At 45.2% G+C, this 27046-nt stretch overlaps 1 protein-coding gene across 1 annotated transcript in view; it reads left to right on the top strand.

The window, feature by feature from the left end:
- VSIG10L (V-set and immunoglobulin domain containing 10 like) overlaps positions 1-24461 on the top strand; it is a 33437-nt gene extending 8976 nt beyond the window's left edge. Inside the window, exons 2-11 of the mRNA XM_070949957.1 lie at positions 769-1098; positions 2972-3235; positions 6985-7272; positions 10056-10313; positions 12312-12587; positions 14642-14929; positions 19639-19752; positions 20588-20646; positions 21631-21759; positions 24378-24461. Coding sequence (XP_070806058.1) covers positions 769-1098; positions 2972-3235; positions 6985-7272; positions 10056-10313; positions 12312-12587; positions 14642-14929; positions 19639-19752; positions 20588-20646; positions 21631-21759; positions 24378-24461 — 2090 coding nt within the window. The remainder of the gene's footprint in view (positions 1-768; positions 1099-2971; positions 3236-6984; positions 7273-10055; positions 10314-12311; positions 12588-14641; positions 14930-19638; positions 19753-20587; positions 20647-21630; positions 21760-24377) is intronic.
- The last annotated feature ends 2585 nt before the right edge of the window (positions 24462-27046 follow it).

Genomic DNA, 27046 nt, shown 5'->3' with positions numbered 1-27046 from the left:
ATATTCACACGGACAGAAGCGATTGCTCGAGGATAGCCACTTATTTAAATTGGCATTGCTTGGATTTACGGCTCGGATGCAGATGGGGGAAGATGTTTTGATGTCTGCTGCAAAAACTCCATGATTGTTAGGAAGTTATTTGAAAAGTAAATAACTGACCATTTCCTTGAATGAGGGGTGAAGGCAGGAGTGGCTTTATATCATAATGGGAAGTTGATTAATACAAGGAAGAACTGATCCATTTAGCTGTGTGGCTGAGCCAAAGTGCTTTGTCTAGCTTCCTATCCACCCAAAATTCTCCACTTCATTTGCATTTAATTTTGATGTTGCCTTTTATAGCAGTCATTTCCCCCTCTGCAAGGGCTACCATATCTGGGCAGCAAAAATCTGAATGGCAATAGCACTGAGACTTATATATCTGTGCTTTTATAGCCCTCTCTAAGCGGTTTACAAATGTCGGCATCTTTGCCCCCAAACAATCTGCGTCCTCAATTTATCGACCTCGGAAGGATGGAAGGCTGAGTCAATTTTGAGCCGGTCAGGATCAAACTCCAGACAGTGGGCAGAGTTAGCCTGCAATATTGCATTTTAATCACTGCGCCACCACAGCTTTAAACACTAGAGTCATTCAAGGGTTGCAAGAAAACTCTTTGCTGCCCTCAAGTGGTCATGAAAATTTGTGCAATTTTCCCGTTGCAATGATTGTTGTGTTTCCACTGATAGCAGAGAAAATTATATTGACTGCTTACTTGTTCTCTCTGTTTTCAGCCCCATTATTCCCTGTTCTATCTTCATTCCCTCTGGCTGTGCTTGTTGGGAATTCTGTTTCTCTCCCCATTCCATTCTCTTTACCCTCTGCTCAGGTCCAAATTACTATCATCTGGAGAAGGAATGCGACCATCCTGGCAATGGGAAACCTGCGTCCAAATTTTACAGTGGAGGTAGATCCCAGCTTCCAGTCTCAGTTCAGCGTGGATCCCGTGCATGGCAACCTCAATATTTCTGACCTGAGGACCACAGATTCCGGCATGTATTCAGTGGAGATCTTCCCCCTGGGGAGTGTTGCCCAGAAGGGAAACATCACTATTAGAGTTTATGGTGAGTTGGACCAAGTTTAAATGCCATTGCTATGAAGCTGCTTTCTTTGGTGCCACTAATATCTCAACAGCCCAGTGGTGAAATCTAAAATTTGTTACTATCAGTTCTGTGGGCATGGCTTGGTGGGGGGGGGGGTAATGTGACTGGGCGGGCGTGGCCTTTTTTTTTTACTTTTAAAAGCATTTTTTCTACAACCTTTTCGAAGAGCTTGTAAAAAAAATGCTTTCAAAAGTCTCTGACGATCCCAACTGAGTTGCCTGATCGGCAGAGGCTTTTTTTTTCTTTTAAATGCCTCTGATGATCAGGCTACTCAGCTTGGATCGTCAGAGGCATTTAAAAGAAAAAAAAAACCTTTTTTTCTTTTAAATGCCTCTGACGATCCAAGCTGAGTTGCCTGATCAGCAGAGGCTTTTTTTCTTTTAAAAGCCTTTGACTATCCCAGCTGAGCCACGTGATCATCAGAGGCTTTTTTTTTTTCACTTTTAAAAGCATTTTTTTGGCCGAAGAGGTTGTAGAAAAAATGCTTTTAAAAGTGAAAAAAAAAAGCCTCTGATGATTGTGCGGCTCAGCTGGGCATGGGGGGGGCAGTGATATTTGCTACCAGTTCTCCGAACCACCCGCCTCCATCGCTACCGGATCGGGCGATCCAGTTCAAACCGGGAGCATTTCACCCCTGCAACAGCCCTATTAAAAAGGAAGTTCCTGATCTTGCTAGCCAACTCTTCTGATGCATTTATCCTCTCTTTTTTAATTTTTGCTCTGTCAAAAATTTGGAGCCAATAATTGTTAGTGTTGAACTTCAGTCCCCAACAGCTGTGGGTTGGCACACCAATGATCAGAGATTCAGGGAGCTGTAAGTCAGCTGTATTTTGAAGTCCATATTTTTCTCCCCAGCCCTGTGCCACAACCTAGTTAACAAAACACATTTCTGTGTCCATGTGGCATCACATGCTACATCCAAACAAATGTACTGATTAACAGATTAACAGAGTTGGAAGGGACCTTGTAGGTCATCTAGTCCAACTGTCAGGTTTCGATGTCATCTCAAATAAAATAAATTGCATTTCCAAACAAATAATCTTTGATGAAATCTTTCATTTATTAAGCACGACAATCTGTCCCCGATTGTGGCGTAGCCAACACTGACTTCCTGACCCCAAACTTTCCCTTTCCGTTCCCCAATTCTCTGCGTCTCATTGGCCATCTTCCAAATCACTCTCCCCATATCTACTATTTCAGCTCCCAGGAATGTCCCCCCTCCCATCTCATCTCCTAGGGGATATTATCTTCAGGGAAAATAAGTAGGTGAGAACCGTCCTCTTGCCAGCTGCCCCCTTCTTCTCCTTCTTATGTCAGCACTAGAGTAAATGCAGGTTGAAGTGCTGACACCAACCTCCCACCCAAGCAGGAGACCCTACACCATTTCTGACAGATGACAGTCCAGTCTCTTCCTGAAAGCCTCCAGTGATGAAGCTCCCACAACTTCCGAAGCAACTTCTGTTCGATTGGTTGATTGTTCTCACTGTCAGAAAATTTCTCCTTATTTCCAGGTGGAATCTCTCCTTGCTCATACGATATTCCAGGCTCACAAATACGCAAGATACTTCTGAAATCTCAAAGCAGTCACAAATTACCTTATCCCATTTTAACTTTCATCTCCTTTCCTGTGGGAACGCGCCTCCTAGGTTCTGGCCATCATGGTTTGCTGCTTGCCTTAGTCCTGACTTTTGTTGCACAAAGAACTGCAAGAAAAATCTTACTTCCATATAAGCAGGTCACTTCATTAACTTGAGGGACTTTTTTTGAGAGTCCTTGCCTTGGTTTTTTTGTTTGAAAAATACAATAGATAGCTCATACATGTGTGTTTCTTTAGAGAAGGTGAGCAACATCTCTGTGATCCCACCATCTGCAGAAGTGATAGAAGGAAGCAGCTCAGTGGCCTTCAACTGCACTCCAGTCCATGGTTCTGTTTCCTGGAGCAAGGATGGTCACCGCCTGGATGATGATCCCCATTATTTGCGTTCATCTGGCTACCTGCAAATCAAAGACCCTCTACGGACTGATGCTGGTGTCTACTCTTGTACCATCTCCAACCCCTTTGGCAATGCCACTGCTACTGCCAACCTTACTGTCTACTGTGAGTACCCTACCCCTACCCCTACCCCTAACCCGAACCCTAACCCGAACCCGAACCCGAACCCAAACCCAAACCCAAACCCTAACCCGAACCCTGACCCTGAGGAGCCTGAGTGGCGTAGGAGGCTAATGCCTCCTACTAAGGCAGCATTTAACATCCAGCTGGCCTGCAATTACTGCGAGTTCAATTCTCGCCAGGCTCAAGGTCGATTCAACCTTCCATCCTTTCTAAGGTGGGTAAAATGAGGACCTGGTTTGTGGGGTCAATAAGCTGACTTTATATAAAATATACAAAAGTATGAAGGCTATTGCTTAACGCCTTGTAAGCCGCCCTGAGTCTCCGGAGAAGGGCGGCATATAAAAATAAATAAATAAATAAATAAATAAATAAATAAATAAATAAATAAATAAATAACCCTAACCCTAACCCTAACCCTAACCCTAACCCTAACCCTAACCCTAACCCTAACCCTAACCCTAACCCTAGCCTTAACCCTAACCCTAACCCTAACCCTAACCCTAACCCTAACCCTAACCCTAACCCTAGTCCTAGCCTTAACCTTAACCCTAACCCTAACCCTAACCCTAACCCTAGTCCTAGCCTTAACCCTAACCCTAACTCTAACCCGTAACCATAACCCTAACCCTTGCCATAGCCAGTTTTACATGTTCTGTTTGATAGAGCTGTAGAATTGTAAAATTAAATGGACCCTTTTAGCCAGTGAATGTAATTCCTTGGCTGATGGCTCTGGTTGGACAAATCTCATGAATGGGAGCCAAACTTCAGTTGGAAAAAAAAAAATCTCACTGTTGCACAAATTTACCGTTAAAAAACTTTTCCTAACGTTCCATTGGTACCCACCATGTGCAAAGGATTGGATGGAATGACTTTATCCGTCCCTGAAGTTGGCATCTCCTTTCTCTGAATGTTTTGGGAAGAAGGAAGTTCAACCCAGATGCAAACCAAAGCAGATATTCCCAGCCTTGCAAACTCTTTGTGTATCACAGGGACTGGCTGAAAGTACAGAAGATACGGCTCCTTTTCTCTAGATAAATAGTTCTCCATCAAATTAAGTAGCTCCATCCATCAATAAGATCCATGGCCTGGGTGTAATAATGGTATGTGGGAATGACCTTGGGAATGGGAGAGAAGAGATTGCTGCCTAGGGAATGGTCAGATAAGAGGCAGCACAGTCCAAGGCTACATAGTAGGTGGGGCCACGGGTGGGATTCAAAAATGTTAGCAACCGGTTCTCTGCCCGGTTGCTTGGTGGGTGTGGCCTTCACATCCTCCTGCACCACAGCGGGGGGGGGGGGAGGGTGTTTTCACCCTCCCCAAGCTCTGGAGGCTTTTTTCAAGCCTCCGGGAGGTTGAAAATGGCCTCCTCTGGGCTCTGGAGGCCCTCCGGAGGCCGGAAACCATCCCATTTCTGGACTTCCGGAACTTCCAGGAGGCCCATTTTTTGCCCTCCCAGAGCCTCTATGTGGATCCTCCACTTGCCTGGCATTCCAAACAGACCACGTAGAGACTCCTGGGAGGGAAGAGGTGGGGTGGGCGGAGCCAGACAGTCCTTGCAACTACGGTTCGGCGAAGCAGATATAAAATTAGTAACCGATTCGCCTGAGCTGGTCCGAACCGGCTGAATCCCACCCCTGGGTAGGGCATTGGCTCAAAAGGGATCCTCCGATTGCCTCAGTACAACAACATCAAAAAGGAGATGGTTCAGCCTATTATCCCCTCGACACAATTGGCAGTACCAGTAACTACCAGAGCACAGGCAAAAGCCGAGCCAGAACTCACGGGAGACTTGCTTAAAAAATTGCAGGAAGCTCTGGAAACTGACGAGTGGTTTAAGAATCACTCAAATGAATGTACACTCCGTGATGGACTACCTTGGATTGGGGCGAAATTGTATGTTCCGGCCAAGTTAAGAGTAACAGTATTGCAATATGCCCATGATGCCAAGGCAGCGGGACACTTTGCATTTGTTAAAACTCTACATTTGGTTAAGAGAATTTTGGTGGCCTGCACTCAAGAAGGATATACAGGCGTATGTCGCTAGTTGTCCAGTGTGCGCCTCGGCTAAAAGACCTCCAGGGAAGCCACCTGGATTACTTCAAAGTGTGGCTAGACCGAATACCCCGTGGAAGGAAATATCCATGGATTTTATTGTAGACCTGCCAGAGAGTGAAGGGTGTACTGTCATTTGGGTGGTGACAGATTTGTTTTCCAAACAAGTACATTTCATCCCTTGCTCAAAGATCCCTTCAGCAAAAACCCTTGCAAAACTGTTTATTCGTCAGATTTACCGACTACATGGAGCTCCAAAAAGAATAATCTCGGACAGGGGTGTACAGTTTACTTCCAACTTCTGGAAGGAGTTTTTGAGCTCAAGGGCTAAGTTCCAGTCACCACCCCCAAACAAACAGGGCTTGTGAAAGAACCAATGGGGTTTTAGAACAATATCTGAGATGTTACGTAAATTACCAACAAGACAATTGGGTAGACTTATTACCATTTGCAGAAGTGGCATATAATAATTCCGTACACAGTAGCACCGGTTTCACTCCGTTTAAGGTTGTATCGGTCCAAGATTTTGTACCAATCCCCGAACTACCACAAGATGATCCCCAAAACCCTTCTTTGATGGACTGGATTGAACAATTAAAGAGCACTTGGGCAGTAACTCGAAAAGCATTAGATGAGGCACACCAAGCCCATAAGGCACAAGCCGATAAGAAAAGGTCCGCAACACATGTCTATAAAGTGGGTGATAAAGTCTACCTCTCCACTAAGTACTTACAAACTTCCCAAAAGTCAAAAAAACTTGGTCCCAAGTATGTGGGTCCATTTTGTGTGATTAGATTGGTTAATCCAGTAACAGTGGAATTAGAGTTGCCAAAAACGCTGAGACGTATACACCCTGTATTCCATGTTAGCTTGCTAAAACCTGAACACTCGTCTCCGCTAAGAGCTAACCAAAGCTCCCCTCCAGTTCCCATACTCGTAGAGGGGGAGCAACATTTTGAAGTTAAAGGAATCTTAGACTCTAGGAAACACCATGGTAAAGTGCAATATCTGGTGGCCTGGAAACATTTCCCTTTGTCTCAAGCTGAATGGGCAAATAAACGGGATGTCCGGGCTCCAAAGAAAGTACAGCAATTCTATACAAAATACCCAGATAAACCTTAATTCCTGTATATATTTTGTTTCCTCTTTCTCTTCTTTCCTTCTATCTAGGACTAACGTCCCTTCTGCAGAGGGGCCGAATGTCAGCCTCCGCTTTCACTGCTTCAGCTGCCATAAGAAACGGGGGGGGGGGGGAACCAGTCAGGGGGGCGAGGGGGGGAAGAGCGCAGGAGGTGTCTTTCCAAGAAATGAAACCTATTCTCCAAAGGAGCCGTTAGACCAACTGTCACACATTCCTGATGGATGTCATTGCCAGACGTGATTCCACCTGACCTTTGGGAGACCTTTGGATTGGATGATGGATGATGAACACGGGGGGAGGGGATGCTATCTAGATGCTATTTCGCGCGTTTTGCTCACTTCCAGCTTTACCTAGGTTGCGATCATTTCAATTTCAGTAAAAGTACTAATCTCTATAAAATATGGAGTTTGGGTCTTTCTTTCCTGGAATTTGAAGGAAGCATATCTGACACCAGGGCCCTACAGATGAGCCCGATAGGTTGTATATAAACAAACAGATATTGCATGAGTACAGTTAATGTTCTTTTGATTTCACCCAGATGGTCCCGAGACCCCAACAATTACTGTCTCGTCCTCTGAGCAAGATTCAAATGCAGGGAGTTTTGTGCTAGTGAACAGCACTGTCAATCTCACTTGTTTGGCACCTTCCAACCCCCCGGCAAAGATCTACTGGAATGTGGCCGACAATATGGACCTTGACGTCCCTTCCTCGCCTGTCCTGCCGCTCCACAGAGTGCAGCTGAATCAAGGAGGGCTGTATTCCTGCCTGGCTATCAATCAGAAGACGAAGCTACAAATTCGTAATACTCGTCTTATCAACGTTGTCCGTTAGTTGATTTTGCCTTTATCTTTCTTCCCTGCTGTGGGTGGGATGTGTGTGTGTCCAGAAGACATTAGCACATAAGGGTCTGAAACATATTTCTGGAAAGGTTTGCAGATAGTCCTCGACGTACAACCACAATTGAGCCCCAAATTTCCATCACTAAGCGAGACACTTTTTCAGTGAGTTTTGCCTCATTTTACGACCTTTCTCGCTACAGCTGTTAAGTGAATCACTGCAGTTGTCAAGTTAGTAACACAGCTGTTTCCTGACAGTTAGAACAATTAATCAGTGGAACAACTTGCCTCCAGAAGTTGTGAATTCTCCAACACTGCAAATTTTTAAGAAGAGATTGGATAACCATTTGTCTGAAGTAGTGTAGGGTTTCCTGCCTAAGCAGGGGGTTGAACTAGAAGACCTCCAAGGTCCCTTCCAACTCTCTTATTCTATTCTATTCTAAATACGTACATTCTCTCTCCATCTCTCCCTCCCATTTTCTGTCTCTCACATACAGAAACACCCATCGCCACAGCCAACTCATCATGGGACAACTCACTGCGGGACAGTTGAACAATTCTATTTAATTATTTAAAATAAATAAAACATTATTTTATTTTTTTTGCCACATTCCCATTTCATTCTGTCCCTCCTTTTGCATCCTTTCTTTAATGATTGTACTCCACCATTTCTTTGATATTAGTATAAACTATTGTCCTGCAGCGAGTTGGCCATGGTGAGTTGGCCGTAATGAGTTGGCCATGGTGAGTTGGCCGTAATGAGTTGGCCATGGTGAGTTCGCCATAATGAGTTGGCCATGGTGAGTTGGTCATCGTGAGTTGGCCATGATGAGTTGGCCGTAATGAGTTGGCCATGGTGAGTTGGTCGTGGTGAGTTGGCCATGGTGAGTTGGCCGTAATGAGTTGGCCATGGTGAGTTGGTCATTGTGAGTTGGCCATGGTGAGCTGGCTGGAATGAGTTGGCCATGGTGAGTTGGTTGTGGTGAGTTGGCTGTAATGAGTTGGCCATGGTGAGTTGGTCATCGTGAGTTGGTCGTGGTGAGTTGGAGAGGAACACTATCCTCTATAGATGAAAAGGTCTCCAAAGTTGTGTTCTTTGACAGAATTCCGGGAGCGAAGTTTCTTTCGTCAAATTGAATAGAACTGGAAGAAGGAAGAAGGGAGGGAAGGTGAGGAGAAGGAGAAGATATGTTGTATTTTCAATACAAAAGTGCCAGTTGAGAAATTATAGTACCCAGAATGCCTTGAAGAGCTTTCAGGATTGTATGTATAAATCTATCATGCTTTAAGCTCTTCAAGCAGAGGGTTACAGATGTTACCTTATGTCACACCCCAAGTTACAAGATTTTACATGACTGCTACACGCAAACACACCCTTGAAATCCAAAATGGAGCTCGGTCTGCCTGTATAGCAGGAGTAAAGACAACCTGTTTCAGGTTGGAAGCTGTATATCGAATTATCTATTGAAGGAGTCATACTAGTTATGACTAAGGAGGAAGTCAAAGAAATAAGAGATAAAATTATTTACTTTTTCTATCTCTACCATCGTTTCCTCCTTTCTCCACCCTATGGTCAACCAGATGAGAGAGATTCAAGGACTGAGCTGAGTGATAGCATTTAGACTTATGTACCTTTTCACAGTGCTTTTCAGCCCTCTCTAAGTGGTTTACAGAGTCAACTTATTGCCCCCAACAAATCCTCATTTTATTGACCTCAGAAGGATGGAAGGCTGAGTCAACCTTGAGCCTGGTGAGATTTGAACTGCCAAATTGCAGTCAGCCGGCAGTCAGCAGAAGTAGCCTGCAGTACTGCACTCTAACCCCTGGGCCACCGTGGCAAAGACCTATGGAAATTAAGCCCAGCATTGCAAACTGGGTTGATCTCTATTCAAAGCAACTGTTTTCATGGATTTTTCTCCCTCTTCTGAGCCAGCTGAGCTGCACTATACTGCTGCCATTGGAACAGAAAAGTGGCCCAGAACTCAGAATGACACTCATATAAATGACCATCCTGAAATGGGTTTTGAGTTGGGGTGATTGCGGATGTGCTTTGAGAACATAAACGCGGTACGTTGTTAAGAATAATGTCCCTGCACTTTTCCGGGAGACGTTGAGTTGGTTGGACTGGTAGGAAAGATTGAAAAATGCTGACTGTGAGTAACACTGAATTTCAGGAAGAGAAAAGTTAAGTGGCGATTGGGTTACGGGAAAGAAACTGCGAGCTTCAAGAAATGAACCAGCTCAGCTGTTCATCTCAATCTGCTCTTGAGATTGTGAAGAATTCCAACAAAAACGCCCTCTGTGGTCCTTTCTGGTGAACTCAGCCTTTGCGTCTTGCTCTGTCTTTCGTCTAGGAGCACCACAACCTTCACTCCACCATGGAACCCAGCATGGGTGGTCTAACTTGTAGTTTCCTAATAAAGCCCACCCCTCTAATCAATTATTGGAACTGGGTTTTAAAAGCAAAGCATGTGGTGGTCCATGGAAAGAGAGAGAGAGAGAGAGGGGAGGGAGGGAGGGAGGGAGAGGGAGAGGGAGAGGGAGAGGGAGAGAGAGGGGGGGGGAGAGAGAGATGGAGAACACCAAGAGAAAAATAGCTTATTGTACAGGTTGTTTGCTGTTTGACATGACAAGAATGGTCCATACAAGTATATCAAGCTTGTTTGCCTCTTTTTTTGCAATGTTAAAATATTCTGAGTTCAGAAAAGTGCATGAATGAATACTCATTCTCTTCTCTCTCTCTCTCTCTCTTTTTTTTGTTACTGCTCTCTAGAAGCTCCTTGGGGATCTCCGCGTTGTTCTGTGACTTCAGTGCAAAATGATTCTGCCTTACTTTTCGTCTGCTCCTGGACTGGAGGGTCACCTGCTCCCAGTCTCACTTTCCAGGGACTCCCTGTGAGCAAGACGGAAATCGGTGCCTCTAAATTGCAGAGCTTGCTGGTCCCCCCCTTCCCTGCTGGGATCAGTGGCACCAAAGTTACTTGTTTGGGTCATCATATAACTGGGCAAGCCAATTGCACCTTGATTCCAGGTAAGCTGAAGGAAAAAGCTGAGCTGAGACCTATCCTGTCTAAAATTGTATTTATTTTTGTATTTATTTATTTGTATTTATTATGGCTGTTCACCGCCCTGAGTCCTTCGGGAGTAGGGCGGTATACAAATATGAAAAATAAATAATAAATAAATAAATAAATAAATAAATAAATAAATAAATAAATAAATAAAATGGCGGCTGGCTGTATCCGGGTGATGGGATTGGAATGGTGTATTCTCAGCAGAGGTGAAATGCTCCCGGTTCAAACCGGATCATCTGATCCGGTAGCGATGGAGACGGGTGGTTCGGAGAACCGGTAGCAAAAATCCCTGCTCCCCCCTCCACCATGCCCAGCTGAGCCACACAATCATCAGAGGCTTTTTCTTTTAATTTTTAAAAGCATTTTTTCTACAACCTCTTTGGCCGAAAAACTGCTTTTAAAAGTTAAAAAAAAAAAAAAGCCTCTGATGATCATGCGGCTCAGCTGGGATTGTCAAATGCTTTTAAAAGCTTCTGATGATCCCAGCTGAGTTGCCTGATCGGCAGAGGCTTTTAAAAGAAAAAAAAAGCCTCTGACGATCAGGCAACTCAGCTGGGATCGTCAGAGCCTTTTGAAAGCATTTTTTTACAACCTCTTCGCCGAAGAGGTTGTAGAAAAAATGCTTTTAAAAGTAAAAAAAAATTGGCCATGCCCACCCAGTCACATTACCCCCCCTCCCACCAAGCCATGCCCACAGAACCGGTAGTAACAAATTTTAGATTTCACCCCTGGTTCTCAGGGTCTTAAAAGGTGAATGAAGTGAATGATTAATTTCATCCAGTTGAACCTCATCAATGTGAGGGTTGGCCCCAACCCTCCTGTCCTTTCATACGGGCCTGACTCTGTCAGTTGGTCTGGCCCCAATGGGGGAACAGCACAGCGGAGGTGGTTGATCAAGTCACAACAGATGCCACCTTCCCCATTCTACCCCTGCCCTCCTCATATAATATTTTTTACATGACTGTAAAGCCGCCCAGAGTTACCTTATGTGGTAAGATGGGCAGCCAATATATTTTATAGCAATAGCAATGGCACTTAGACTTATATACCACTTCACAGTGCTTTACAGCCCTCTCTAAGCGGTTTACAGAGCCATCCTATTGCCCCCCCCAACAATCTGGGTTCTCATTTTACCGACCTCGGAAGGATGGAAGGCTGAGTCAACCTTGAGCCTGTCAGAATCGAACTGCTGGCAGTCGGCAGAATTAGCCTGCAATACTGCATTCTAACCACTGTGCCACCATGGATGGATGGATGGATGGATGGATGGGTAGGTAGGTAGGTAGGTAGGTAGGTAGATGATTAGAGAGAGACAGACAGACAGACAAGCATGCAAGCAAGCCCCTGATCTGAGGAAATTAGAGGTTTAATCCCCCATGCATCTGAAGTATCATCATTTGTTCTTCATCCTGATCTAATTCAAAAAGTTGTGATTCTGAAGATCAGAGGGACAAATCCCCACATTTTTTTTTTTTAATTTGATTTATATGCCACCCTTCTCCGGAGACTCAGGGCGGCTTACAATGCGTTAAGCAACAGCCTTCATTCTTTTGTATATTTTATATAAAGTCAGCTTATTGCCCCCACAAACTGGGTCCTCATTTCACCTACCTTAGAAAGGATGGAAGGCTGAGTCAACCTTGAGCCTTGGAGAGATTCGAACCAGCAGAAATTGCAGGCAGCTGTGTTAATAACAGGGTGCACTAAACCACTGTACTATCAAGGCTCTTCCATTTGTTGGCTTGAAAAACCTGGGAAGAAAATAAAGGCAAAAGAGGCAAGGGAAATTGTAAAACAGAAAATTCCTTGAAACGACCCAAACTTCCCATTCCTGCTTTTCAGATCTGAGCTAGGCCTGCTATGTGCTGATGCAACATTTAAATCACAAGGGTCACTGTTCAGACTTTGAGACCATGTCTTTTTTTCATCCGTGTCTTTCTCTTCCCTGTCTCCAGAAGCCCCCTCAGGGGTTATATTGTCATTCCAGGCATCCGGTGACCCCAAAGGGCTGGTGACTATGCAGCTGCGTTGCCAGGGTACCTTCAATCCTGTGGAAATTGAATGGGTTAGAGATAAGCAGTCGCTGATTCCTGCCGGAAGCCGTTATCAGCTCAGTCCTGATAAAATGCATCTCACCATCTGGAATTTCACTGCTCCCCAGGATCTGGGAGATTACAGCACCATCTGCTCCAATCCACTGGGATCACAGCGATCTAACCTCACTATTATTGGTGAGCTATCCCCACCCGAGGACAGACAGCACTAGACAAGTTATATTAGTACCGGTTGTTTTTCGACTTATGAGCACAATTGGGTCCTGAATTTCCGTTTCTAAGCGAGGCAGTTGTTAAGCGAGTCACACCAGATTTTGCAAATGTTTGGGTGGAGGGTTTTTTTTGGCCACGGTTGTTAAGGAAACCACTTTCTTTGTTAAGGGAATCATACAGTCATTTCCCCCGGTGACTTTGATGTCAGAAGATGGCTGGGAAAGTTACAAATAGCGATCCCACGACCCCGGGAATGCTGCAACTGCCATAAATACACACCAGTTGCCAAGGGTCTGAATTTTGATCACGCAACCATGGCAATGCTACGATAGTCATAAGTGCGAGGACCAGTTCATCACATTTTTTCCAGTGGTGTTGTAACTTTGAATGGTTGCTGGACAAAGTTGAGGACTTATCTGTACGTATACGGAACGTCAGTTTAGTTGATGTCAAACTTTTAAGTCCTATCTTTCTCATCAAATCTATGATTTTGTTCTGACCCAGCTTTATCAGAAGCAAAACCCCTCTTTATTTACCTCTTGTGAATTCATTGCATTCACCCACCAAAAAGTCCAGGCAAGAGTCCTTCAAGGAGTTACTGTAACTGCAGTAGTAGACCTTATCAGTTCCTTGCGATAATTGCCAGGCCATGAGCTCCCAGGTGAAAGGCTGCAAATTAAGTTCTGGCAAGCAAGTCTTTGTGGCACGAAACACAATGAGCAAAATCTTCAGAAATACGAACGGTTGTCTCCTACGACAACCACTCCCCTTTCCTTCTATTTATTCCCCAGCCAGGGAGGGGCCATTCAGCGTCCACATGTGCTTTGCTTCCCGAGTTGAGTCCTTGTCCTCTGTTCTTCACCTCTCCTAATTGCTCTGCACATACGTGCATCTGGAACAGGCCCCAGCTGTTCTTCCTCCTCACTCATCTCAGCCTCCAAAGGCAGCTGCCTCTCCGGTGGCTGGGAAATGTGGGACGGCCCTGGCTTTATCTCTGCATCCGATGCAGAGCATCCATCAGAGCCTTCCCCAGACTCCAGAACTGGTCCAAGTTCCTCCCCAACCTCCTCATCATTCAAGTCTGCCACCAGCTCTGCTGGCATCTGGCAGGCCACAACAGGTTTTGAATAAGGCCCCAGTATTAAACTCTCTGCTCTCTACTATAAACCAGGATTACGGGGTAGGAAGGGGTACTTAAAAAAAAGAACAACCATAGCCATGATGCTTAATTCTTGAAACGAGGTGTCTAAAATTAGAAGATAGGTGCAATGATAGCAAGTATGAATTAAGAAGTAAGGTTGTCAGTTAGGAGTCTTTTTCAGTCTTCTCCTTGTTGTTGGGAAGCTCAATATGGAGCACAAGGGGATGTCCTCACAAGTCACTTGCAAAGTGAGCAGAGCTGAGAACTAGAGATGGGTGTAAACTTATCTAATGAGAATTTGAACTCGGATCTCTCTGATTCGAACACATTCACTAGTATGTTATTAATTAATAAATTTGCAAACTGTTGCACTGGATGCCAGCCCTTCCCAGGTAATCCAGACAGGAAACGTAAATTGATTCTACTTTACTATAAAGCTGAGTTAACAGAATCTTGCAAGTCTGAAAGTACAGTTCTCCCACCATCACCCTTCCAGTCCAGTAACTTAGGGAGGGTCCTTTCCAGTGGTGGGATTCAGCCAGTTCGCACCACTTCAGGAGAACCGGTTGTTAACTTTCTGAGCAGTTTGGCAAACTGGTTGTTGGAAGAAATAATTAGGGCAGAGAACCGGTTGTTAAAGCACCACTGGTCCTTCCTACACTCTTGCTCCTTCCAGTATGCAGCTGTGGGCTGTGCTATCTCTTATCCAACTGTCTCCTTGACAACATTTCTTCATCTGTCTCCCAAGGTCATTCCCACATGCCATTATATCATGCATTTGTAAGCCAATACACAATAGGTTTTAACTTGGGGAAGGTCTAATTGCTTGCATTTCATATCTATGGGAAAAAAACAGGGAATTTGCTTCTCTTGGCAGGCCCCTCGATCTCTGACTGGACTTTGTCAAGTGGAACCCATCCAGGCACTGCCTCTCTGACTTGGACAGTCCCAAATGGGTCAGCGGTGACCAGTTTTGCGATTCAGATGCGAGGTCCAAAACAACACCGTTCTGCTGAGGAGTGGAGTACGGTGGAAGTACTAGGAGCTGCCAACCGATCCACAACTGTTATAGGATTGCAGCCCCAAACGACTTATGCTTTCCAGATAGTGCCTTATCTGGGATCCCAAGCTGGGAACGCCACTCAAATTCACACCCTCCACCCAGGTAGGTACTCAGATTTAGTAGCCGCAGGGTTTGCGGGTGGTTTCGGGAATATATTACCAAACCACAGTAGGATGTACTATCCTATCTTCACACATGCAAACAAACACTAATGAGTATCAGAAACAACAAAATCTGCTCGGAGCTCTTATGTATTAAACTTCAAAAGCTGATAATATTTAAGAGCAACTTCTTGGCTTTTTGGGAGAAACTGTAATAGACCCATAACAAACAAAACTCCGAGGCAGGTAGATTCCTCAAAAAATAGTTTATTTGGATGTATCATATTGGCACAAGCTGGTGAAAACCGACTCTGAATGTTCCCGCGAATGTTTTCACCTAATTAAAAGTAAAAGTTTTCTCCTTTCCCCAAACAATCAGTCACATGGTCCAATCAGGGTTCTGTCTGGTTGCCTGGTAACTTCACTCCTCCTCTCTCCAACCACATGTTGGAATGTCCTTGATTCCCAGGAGAAAGTATTTTGTATTGGCTATAAAACTCCAGCTATTTCTATTCCCCCCTGCCTATTCCTCAGCTCCAGTGTGGCAACACTGAAGCCTCAAAAATGGCCTCAGTCAGGTCTGCTTCAGGCTTGACAGAGACATTTTTAAAAAGGGTATTTCTTCCCAGATTTGACCTATATCCGTGATGGCGAACCTATGGCACCCGTGCTACAGGTGGCACACGAAGCCCTCTCTGCAGGCATATGAGCAGTTGCCCAGCTCAGCTTCACCCTGCATGCGTGAGCGCCACCCACCGGCCAGCTGATTTTCGGGTCCCTGCTGTGCATGCTCAAGGGGGTGGCGCATGCGTGCAGGTGCAGGGGGTGGGGGGAGCATGGAGGGTGCAGCATGCCCCCCACAGCCTGTTTTGGGCCTAGCAGGCCTCCCTGCAGCCTCCTGGAACCAAAAACACCCCCCCCCCCGCAGCCTGTGTCTGCAGGGAGGCCTACTAGGCCCAAAACGGAGTGGGGAGAGTCCGCGTCCATGCGCAGAGTGGCGGGGGAGCATGGAGGGTCATGCACACCTGCATGGGGCATGGGGGGGTGCAAGGGGGGTGTCGCAGATGCATGAGCGGGGGGGCAGGGGGCGTGGGGGGGTCATACACTCATTGCATTATGGGTGCAGGCACGCGAGCGCACACAATTTCTGCCCATGGGCATTTCCTACCATTCATTCCAGCAGCCAAAGAAAGCGCAATGAAATATTTATTTAGCAACATGTAGGAAGAAGACTAAAATACCTAAGGGAAAGGCTAGCTCAATGAAACCAGAACTGTGGAAAATCAAAAACACCTCCGATCGTTTGTGTACCCACTGCTCAGATGGTACAGGTGTTAACGTGAGAGAGCCATAACATACTCTTTCCGTTCATGTTTGCTCACTTGAAAAATGATGCTTTTTTAAAAAAAAAAATGGTCTTTTTTTTTTTAAAAAAAAGGCACAAAAGAGTGAGATTTTTATAGCACTGAACAGACAGCAGAAGCGTTTGAAACGTGAAAAGTTTTTAATGCCAATTCAAAATATTCCCAGTTACCGTTTTTAAAGAAGCACATCTCAGCCATTTAAAGTGCTTTATTGTGGTTGTTAAAATTGAGGCTTATTAATTGGAGGTAGTAGAAGGAAGGGGTTTAATGAAATGTGTTCTCCTTGTGGTGCAACGTATGGCTTTCATGGAATAAGAAATATCTTTTCTTTAGCCCCCTAAATGACTGTTCCTCAGCTTTTGGCTACTTTATGATGTCTGGACTCGAACTCCCAGAATTCCCCAGCCATCATGGAGGGAGAATTCTGGGAATTGAAATCCAGACACTTTAAAGTGGCTGAGGTTGAAAAACATTGTCCTAAAGCAGTGTTTCTCAACCTTGGAAGCTTGAAGATGGGTGGACTTCAACTCCCAGAATCCCCCAGCCAGCGCTGCTCAGTGTTGAGAAACACTGTCCTAAAGGATGTAATTGTTCATCTTTTTCCTTGTTTACTGCCACTGCAGATCATTACGGCACAGAATACAGGTGGTATTCAGCCGGTTTGGATCGGTTCAACTGAACCCGTAGTGCTGACCTGCGGGTGGGCCGCCCACCTGCCCTGGCATTATGCCAACCTATTTAGGCATTTTTTCTAAGCCACATGCACAGTGGTGAAATCCAATTTTTTTTACTACCGGTTCTGTGGGGTGGCTTGGTCGGTGTGGTGTGGCTTGGTGGGCATGGCTTGGTGGGCATGGCAGGGGAAGGATACTGCAAAATCTCCATTCCCACCCCACTCCAGGGGAAGGATACTGCAAAATCCCCATTCCCACTCCACTCCAGAGGAAGGATACTGCAAAATCCCCATTCCCACTCCACTCCAGGGGAAGGGTACTGCAAAATCCCCATTCCCTTCACCACTCCTGGGGGAAGGATATTGCAAAATCTCTGTTCCCTCCCCACTCTGGGGCCAGGCAGAGGTGGTATTTGCAAAATCCCCATTCCCACTCCACTCCAGAGGAAGGATACTGCAAAATCCCCATTCCCACTCCACTCCAGGGGAAGGGTACTGCAAAATCCCCATTTCCTTCACCACTCCTGGGGGAAGGATATTGCAAAATCTCCATTCCCTCCCCACTCTGGGGCCAGCCAGAGGTGGTATTTGCCAGTTCTCCAAACTACTCAAAATTTCCGCTACCGGTTTTCTAGAACCCGTCAGAACCTGCTGGATTTCACCCCTGCGCGTGCATGCGTGCAAGCCGCTCGCACGAGCAAAGCTCAGTGCACAATGAACCAGTGAGAAAATTATGTGAAACCCACCTGTGCACATAATCAAAATCCAGATGGCTGGCACTGACCCATATTTATGACGGTTGCAGTGTCCTGAGGTCATGTGATCAGATTTGGCGACCTGCTGATGAGCGAAGTCGATGGGGAAGCCAGATTCACTTAACAACGGTGTCTGTTGCTATGTGAGACATTTGGTTTGCCCTATTTTATGGCCTTTCTTGCCACAACTGTTAAGTGAATCACAGCAGTTGTTAAGTTAATGACACCGTTGTTAAGTGGGCTCAGTTGTGGTCGTAAGTTTAGGACTACCTCAGTGGTGGATGATCCCAGGCATTTATAAAAGAAAGGATATATTTCTTAATGTGATGACATCACTGAGAGCAACGACAATCGCAGTACTGTGGTTACATTAGTAAACTCAGCAAACACTGATAAGTATTGAACAAATCCGCAGCTTTGATTCATTATGATGTTGCTAAAATCCAATAAAGCCAATTCAGTATAAGAACAATGCTTGCTGTGTACTTTAAACCCTTTTACAGTAATCATCAAAGTATGATTGAAGGAGTTCTGTATTTTTCTGCGCTGCCAAAAAATCTTTAGGAAAAAATAACTTACCGGGATTCTGGCTTCTTATAAAACTAGCCATGGATTTAAAAACTCAGAATTTAACTTCACTTTTAGCATGAAATTTGGGAATAGATAGAGCATGTCCCAAGTCATCTGAGAATAGAATATAATAACAGAGTTGGAAGGGACCTTGGAGGTCTTCTAGTACAACCCCCTGCTTAGGCAGGAAACCCTACACCACTTCAGACAAATGGTTATCCAACATCTTCTTAAAAACTTCCAGTGTTGCAGCATTTACAACTTCTGGAGGCAAAATGTCCCACTGATCAATTGTTTTGTCAGGAAATTTCTTCTTAGTTCTAGGCTGCTTCTCTCCTTGACAAGTTTCCTTCTCTTCTTGTCCTGCCTTCAGGTGCTTTGGAGAATAGCTTGACTCCCTCTTCTTTGTGGCAGCCCCTGAGATATTGGAAGACTGCTATCATGTCTCCCCTAGTCCTTCTTTTCATTAAACTAGACATACCCAGTTCCTGCAACCGTCCTTCATATGTTTTAGCCTCCAGTTCCCTAATTATCTTTGTTGCTCTTCTCTGCACTCTTTCTAGAGTCTCAACATCTTTTTCACATCATGGAGACCAAATCTAAATGCAATATTCCAAGTGTGGCCTTACCAAGGCATTATAAAGTGGTATTAGCACTTCATGTGATTTTAATTCTATCCCTCTGTTTATGCAGCCCAGAACTGTGTTGGCTTTTTTGGCAGCTACTGCACATGGCTGGCTCATATTTAAATGGTTGTTCACTAGGACTCCAAGATCCCTCTCACAGTTACTGCTATTGAGTGAGGTACCACATATACTGTACCTGTGTGTTTTGTTTTTCTTGCCTAAATGTAGAACCTTAAGAAGTTCTTGGTGGAACAAACCCTTGGCTTAAACCACTGACACAAATCTGGCTATTTCTACTTTTAACAGATTGTAGAGTGTTTTGAAAATCTAGCACAGTGTTTCTTAATCTGAATAACTTTGAGCTATGTGGACTTCAACTCCTAGAATTCCCCCCAACATGCTGAAGAGGGGGGGAGGATTCTGGGTGTGGAAGACTAGACATCTGAAAATTGCTGAAATTGAGAAACACTTGATTTAGGATTTCGAGGAAGCATTACATGGACGGATTACTGGATCTGAAATATTTCTGAGCGAATGGATTCTTGGAACAGTGGCTCTAACTAGCTCGACAGCAGGGTCCAAAATTAAGAAAGGAAGCAGGAATTGGGGTGGATTTAATCTTGCACGATGAATATGACATTTAGAAGCTCTCACTGAATAACAAAGCTTAAAAACTCCGCATGGTTTTAAATCTGGGTTCTCTCTCTTCCTCTGCCTTTCAGATTCATATCTGTCCGGCGGGGCCATTGCTGGGATTGTGATTGGCTGCATTTTTGGGATGCTCCTGATCATTGCACTTGTGTTCTTAGTGGTCTGGCTGGTCTGCCTTCGGAGAGGTGAGTTGGGCACTAGGCCAGTCAGAAACAAAGTTGAATTCACTGATAATCTGAGCTCAATCAGTCAGGAAACCATTGGCCATTATCATCCTTCTATATCAGAGGTGTCAAACTCGATTTCATTGAGGGCTGCATCAAGGTTCTTCTCCCCTTTTTAAATGTAAATTTTTAAATGTAAATTTTAATTTGTTTTAAATTATGGGGTATTTTAAATTTAGCCAAATTATTTAATTTGTTTTTAATTCATTTTAAATTTTTTGTATTTATGTGTTTTATCTCGCGGCTGTTCACCGCCCTGAGTCCTTCGGGAGAAGGGCGGTATAGAAATTTAATAAAATAAATAAATAAATAAATAAGGTTGTGTTTGACCTCGGGAGTGGGGGGGCATGGCCAGGGAGGACCTGGCCAGGATGGGTATAGTCAGCTCGACATCACTTGTGTCGGGGGGGACATAATCTTCTTTCCTTCCTTCCTTCCTTCCTTCCTTCCTTCCTTCCTTCCTTCCTTCCTTCCTTCCTTCCCTCCCTCCCTCCCTCCCTCCCTCCCTCCCTCCCTCCCTCCCTCCTTCCTTCCTTCCTTCCTTCCTTCCTTCCTTCCTTCCTTCCTTCCTTCCTTCCTTCCTTCCTGGAACCCTGGTGAGGCTGCAAACAGTTGTAAGTGTAAAAAACGTAAGTCATGAGTCACTTCTTTCAGTGCCATTGTCATTTTGGAGCATCGCTAAATGAACTGTTGTAAATCGAGGGTTTTCATTCCCAGTGCCCCAAATTGAACGAGGAAACAACTTGTTCTCACTGCAAAGTCAAAGTGATGTTTTGTCTGCTTTTACTCCTTGTAGCAAAGGAGAAATCTCCACCAACGCCACCAGAGATTCAGCACCACTATCTGTCACGCCAGGTGAGACCAAAAGTGATGGGAGCATAATGAGAGACTGGGGGCAATCTGAAAAAAAATGGCAGATTGTTGTTCTGTGAAACTCGCTGGGAAATGCCCATTTATAACTGCTCGGTCTTCTCGGCAGAAAGAGATTGTTGATCAAAGCAGTCAAGTGGAATTGACTCTCTGATCACAGAGATTGTAGTGAATATTTGCCCAGGAAAAGAAAGGGAAAAGGACTTCTGGCACAGGTAGTCCTCGAATTACGTCTGTAGTTGAGCCGCAGTATCAGTTGTTGTGATAATCAAAAACTGGCTCATCCTGTGACCAACTCAATCTTATTACCTTTTTTTTTTTTTGCCGTGGTTATTAAGGAATAGGATAGAATAACAGAGTTGGAAAGGGCCCTTGGAGGTCTTCTAGTCCAACCCCCTGCTTAGGCAGGAAACCCTATACCACTTCAGACAAATCAACAAGTCAATCCAACCTTCTAGGTCAGTGATGGCGAATGTTTTTGGCACTGAGTGCCGAAAAGAAAGCGTGCATGTGTGCGTGCTTCGTGTGCACGAGCGTGCTTGTCTAATCCGCAACCTGGAAGAGGAGCTGCCCAGGGCGCATGTGCATGCCCAAAAATAAACTTCCGGTTTCACCTACTGAACTTCCGGTTTCAGACAGCTACTCTTCCGGGTTTCTGGCAGGCATGCACACGTGACGATCAGCTGACCGGCACGCATGCTCATGCAGGAAAACGGAAGACCAGCTCTTCTAGTTTCCTGTACTGCCGCAGGCAAAAAGACTAGCTGATTGTCACACGCACATGCGCGCCAGAAACCCGGAAGAGGAACGGGCAACACCGCGCGTGCCAGGCAATATAGCTCCACATGCCACTTTGGGCACGCATGCCATAGGTTCGCCATCACGGTTCTAGGTGCAGAGTGACTTGGATATGTTGATATTAAAAGCTTCTCATTCCTGTCCCCATGCTTTCTTTCAACGTGGTTTTAGTTTCCAAATGGGAGGAAAGTCGAGCCAAGTGACTCTTGGGATAATCCTCGATGGTCATCAGGAGACTCCGACATCTATGCCATCACCTATGAGGAACATCTGCACAGATATCTCGGCCCAACCACCTTGGTAGGTCATGTAGTAAGAAGTATCTTGCTATGGAATAACAGCAATTAACTGAATCATGCAATCGTTAAGAGAATCCAGTTTCTACCCAGTGCCATTAACTTAGCTTGTGGGAAGCTGGATGGGAAGGTCCCATGAAGGTCCCATCACACAACCCTGGGACACTGCAACCATCTTATTATACAGTAGTGGCCAAAATTGTGGAAACCTTTTGGGAAAAGTGTATTTTCTAAAACTAGCTAATGACACCACTTTTTGGGGGGAGTAGTATCATAAAATTATACATCCATGGAAAGATAATTTAATCAAGAATGTAATGCAATAACTTTCATGAAGGATTTGCTATTAGAATAGTAGTTAGTTTAAAGAAGTAAAGTGAAACACGTAGAAAAAAACGAGATATACAAAAATTATCACCATGTCAGTTAATACTTCGTTGGGTAACCTTTAGCATGAATTACGGCCTTACAATGTCTTCCCATGGAGTGAACCAAGTCTTTGAGTTCTGCAGCTGTTATAATGTGAAACCAAGATTGAATGATTGCTTCTATTAACTGGGTTTTATTGCTGGGTCGCTTCTGACTAACAAGTTTCTTTAGTCGGCTCCATAGATTTTCAATTGGGTTAAGGTCTGGGCTATTCCCAGGCCATTCCAGCAGTGGAATAGAATTATCTTGAAACTCCCACCCCACCAAAAAAAAGTGGTGTTATTAGCCATCAAACCTCAAAAATACACTTTTCCCAAAGGGTTTCCACAATTTTGGCCACGACTGTAGATGTGGTTGCAAGAAGAGCATTTCCTGTTCAGATTCCCTGGTGGTCTCTGATGTGCTGCCAGAGTCTCTGACCAGCACAGACTATAATGGGGAATTTCCCTTCTGTTTTATTCTCCAAATACTTTCCCCCTATTTCTCATTTATTCTGTATACAAATTAATCTCAAACGCTCTTCTAATCCTACATGGAGAAACTGAGCACTGCGTACCAAAGGTTGGTATAGCAATATCTTCTGATATTATGTCATGCCTGGGAAAGAGGATGGGGTTTTGCAGCACCCCAATATTGCCTTAAATAGATTGCTGTTGGAGCTGATGTTGTTTCCAGTATTATGGGTCCTTCGTGCTGCTTTCCCCTTCCATCGTTCCTCACACTCCCTCTTTTCCTTTCTTTCTTTTCCGTTCTTCCTTCCTCCATGCCCACATCGGAATGACAAAGCCTGCCTTTTAACTTAAACTGGTTTTGCCTTGGTTCAATGAGCCAATTACAAAATCCGAGGGCTGGCATGACTCCGCTAGGGATTTTAAAAAACCTTGCTGAGAAATATTGCGACGTTTACAAAAACAATTTCAGCTCCCCATAAAATTACTGTATTTTTCAGACTATAAGATGCCCCGGACTATAAGACACACCTAGATTTAGAAGAGGAAAACAAGAAAGAAAATAGTTTTTGGCCTCCATTCGTCCTGTTTTTGCTCTCCCCGCCCCCCTCAGAAGCACTTTGCAGGCAAAAACAGGCCCATTTTGGGCAAAAACAGGATTCGCGGAGCAGTGGTGAAATCTACTTACCTTCGTTACCGGTTCGGAAGCACATGAAGCGAGCATGCGTGCAGACCTTCTGTGCATGCGCAGAAGGTAAAAAAACACATTACTTCCTGGTTAAAACCAGGATGTAATGACACCTGGGCAGGTGGGCAGAGCTTCACTCCACCATTGCTCCCGGATCACCGAACCACCGGCCAAGATCGCTACTGGACCGGGCGATCCAGCTCAATACGGGAGCATTTCACTCCTGATGCAGAGCACTGCAGAGTGCTTCTGGGGGCCAGGGAGGGCGAAAACATGATGCACGGACTGTTTGGGAGGCCAAAAACAGTCTATAAGATGCACCAAAATTTTCACCCACTTTTAGGAGGGGGGGGAAGTGCGTCTTATACTCCGAAAAATACTGTACTCATTTTTTTCTGAGTAAAACGGACCTCGTCTCCAAGCTTGGGTGCTCTCAGTGTTTGGATGGTAAATAATCACACAGTGGTCACCTCTCCACAGAGATATCCTTCCTCCCCCACTTCTCCTGAAAAGAAGGGGAAGTCAAAATTGTTGAAAGAAACATCGTGGGCTCTCCCCTGATACCACTAGATGAGATCGCTAGGGCTCACTGCCTTAGAAGAGTGAGGAAAATCCTCAGGGATGACTGTCACCCTGGTTAGCACTTGTTCACCCTCCTACCATTGGGAAGGAGATATAGAAGTATAGCCAGCCATGCAAACAGGCTGAAGAACAGTGTTTATCCGTGGGCTGTCAGACTCCTGAATGAGAAATAACATCATAACTACATAGTACGATGGACTTGCAGGGCCGGCACAATGTGTAACATGTTCACACTGGTGCAATAGGACTGGGTGTTTTGTTAATATGATTTATTGGGTTAGGGATTTTCTGTCTTCACTGTGAGTTGTCTTGTGTTTTGGGGGGGGTGCACTGAAGGAGCTCCACCCATCTCATTGTACATATGTTGCGCACTGACATAAAGCTTTGAATTGAAGAACAAAATCTGGTTTCTATCTCCATTCCAAACAGTTTGCTAATGACACTGTTGTTTCTCTTTTCCCCGGTTCTACCCAGCCTATCGGTATCAGGGAAGGCACTTCCTCTTCCCCAACTGGGCAACCTGGCAGGAGGATTGTGCGGAATGCTACCCAGGTCTGAAATGGTCACAATCACACACCCTGCCAGACGTGATCGCTAAAATGGGACTTGTGAAGATGACACCCAGTTGGTTACGGTCACTGAAATGGGACTTGTGAAGATCTCACCCAGCCAGTTATGGTCACTAAAATAGGATTTGTGAAGATGACACCCAGCTGGGTTATAGTCACTAAAATGGAACTTGTGAAGATGATACCCCGGCGGTTAGGGTCACTAAAATGAAACTTGTGAAGATGACACCCAGCGATTATAGCCGTTGAAATGGGATGCTGAGATCCTGAAATGGATTTGTGCCTTCGTCTCCTACCTTCCTTAGAAACCAACAGATGGATCTCATCAGCATGAGATGTGAACTTAAACATTCTCAGCGAGTGGAAATCTCACTAGTCTAGGTAAGAACCAGCAGACTTAGACCTTCTAAGAAGCTCTATTTTGCATCCTCAAAATTTAGACAATTATGTTTTGGATACTGAGATTTCCGATGCAGTTTTTGTGACAGAGCACACCGCAGTGCGACCCGATTTGCAGGCCTCCGATAAGTCTTCTAGAGAGCTGCTGAATGGATGGTATGTTAAAATCCCTAAAGCGCGCTTTGCTGCCAAGGACAACGGACAATGTAAACGAGATCGTAGATCTTACAGGGGAAATGCTTGGATACAGTGGCAGGTAGGGAAGGATAGGGCCGTCGTTGGATTGAGATGTGGCTTACTTTTCCAAAAAACCATTTTATCACATGAAGCTGCTTATATTCTGAGGTTGCACACACCTGCCAAAGCTCTCCATTCTGTTATCAAAAGCACGGCCCTGGAGTCTGGCCCAGTTTCTGTCTTGGAACCCAGTCAAGATCCCCTTCTTGGATACCAAGGGAAAACGACGGTGCTTTTAGAGCAGGGAAAGATATATCTTTCTGGCTTTTCTTTTCATTTGAAGATGGAGTCCATTCTTCAATTCTGAGATCAGTGTTTCTCAACCTTGGTCATTTTAAGCGGTGTGGATTTCAAGTCCCAGAATTCTGGGAGTTAACGTCCATGCTGCTTAAAATGACCAAGGTTGAAAAATACCACTAAGATTACCAAATGGTCTGGGTGGAGGGGGTTTCCATGAATTCTTACAGCCCCACTCGACCCCCCACTGGCACTAAAGCGAGGCCCCCAATCTTCAAAATAAGGAGAAAAAGAATTCTGGGAGAGAGGGGTGGTGGTTGGAGTACGAAAGGAACAGAAGATGCAGTTCAGTGGTGGGATTCAGCTGGCTTGGGCCGGTTTGGGAAAACCGGTAGTTAAATTGCTGGCTGGCTCCGCTCTACCCCGCCCCTTCCAGGAGTCCCCACGTGCCCCATTTTGGCTCCCGATAAGTGCAAGGAGGCCTCTTAGGCCCAAAACAGGGCGCAGGGAAGGGAGGGCGGCGTGTCCCCTCCATGCCCCATTTTTGCTCCCAGAAGGCTGCAGGGAAGCCTACCAGGACTAAAACAGGGCATGGGGAGGAATGCGTGTCCCCGCCCCCCACGGCTCGTTTTTGCTCCCAGGGGGGTGCAGGAGGCCGAGTACTGCCTGTCATACCTCCTGGCTATGCCCACCATGTCCACGCCCACTCAGCTGGTCATTAGGGCAGAGAACTGGTTGTTAAATTATTTGAATCCCACCACTGGTGCAGTTGATTAACTCTTTCCAACTTGACATATTCTTTGCCCGACCAGCCAGTAACTGGGATAAAATGCGAAGTAGGGTTGCCCAGACTTTCTGGACAGGTAAAGAGAGGGTGGTGCTTCATGGTTTCAGCTGAGTTGGAGAAGGCAACACCGCCTCCAAGAGAGAGTAAGAAAAGATTGCAACTTTCTTGTTTGGGATAGGCTTCAACAACCTGGAATGGTTGAAAAAAGACAAGCTGGTTTTTGATGGAGGGTGAGCTATTTGAAACCTCTTAGAAAGGATTCTGGAATTCTTGGTCTTTGTGATTCACTATATCTCTGAGGGCTTTAGGCCCACAAAAGATATTTTGCGCAGTACGCGATAGGGTGCGTGGAAATGAGAGCGCTCCATTGAATCAACTTGCAAGACTCTTCTTTTTTTGTCTAATAACATTCTCTGTTGCAATGATAGCTTTCATAGAACCAGAGGAAGAAGTTCTCAGGGTTGAGAAGAAGACGGAGGGATCCCATGGTCATTCTCGTTGGTTTTGCTCAATGAGGATGCAGGCTCCTCCCGCCCCACCCCCACCCCGGTCTCCTTTTCGTCATTATCTTCAGATTTTTCTTTGCCAGCTACAGGTAGTCCTCGACTTACGACCAACAACGGTGCCCCAAATCTATGTTGTCAAGGGAAACATTGGTTAAGTGACTTTTGCCCCATTTTACGACAATTTCTTCCCTCGGCTGTTAAGTGAATCACAGCCATTGATCAGTTAGCAACCCGGTTGTTCAGTGAATCTGGCTTCCCCACTGACTTCGCTTCTCAGAAGGTCTCCAAAGGGGAAATCCCATGATCTTGGGACACAGCAATGGTCGTAAAGACGAACCGGTTGCCAAACATCTGAATTTTTGAATTGTGATCATGGGGATGCCAGGAAAGTCATCACTGTGAGAAACA

The sequence above is a fragment of the Pituophis catenifer genome, unplaced genomic scaffold, assembly GCF_029215685.1.
Source record: "Pituophis catenifer annectens isolate HBS135680 unplaced genomic scaffold, rPitCat1.0.hap2 SCAF_9, whole genome shotgun sequence".
NCBI lineage: Eukaryota > Metazoa > Chordata > Lepidosauria > Squamata > Colubridae > Pituophis > Pituophis catenifer.
This window is presented reverse-complemented; position numbering and strand designations above follow the sequence as displayed.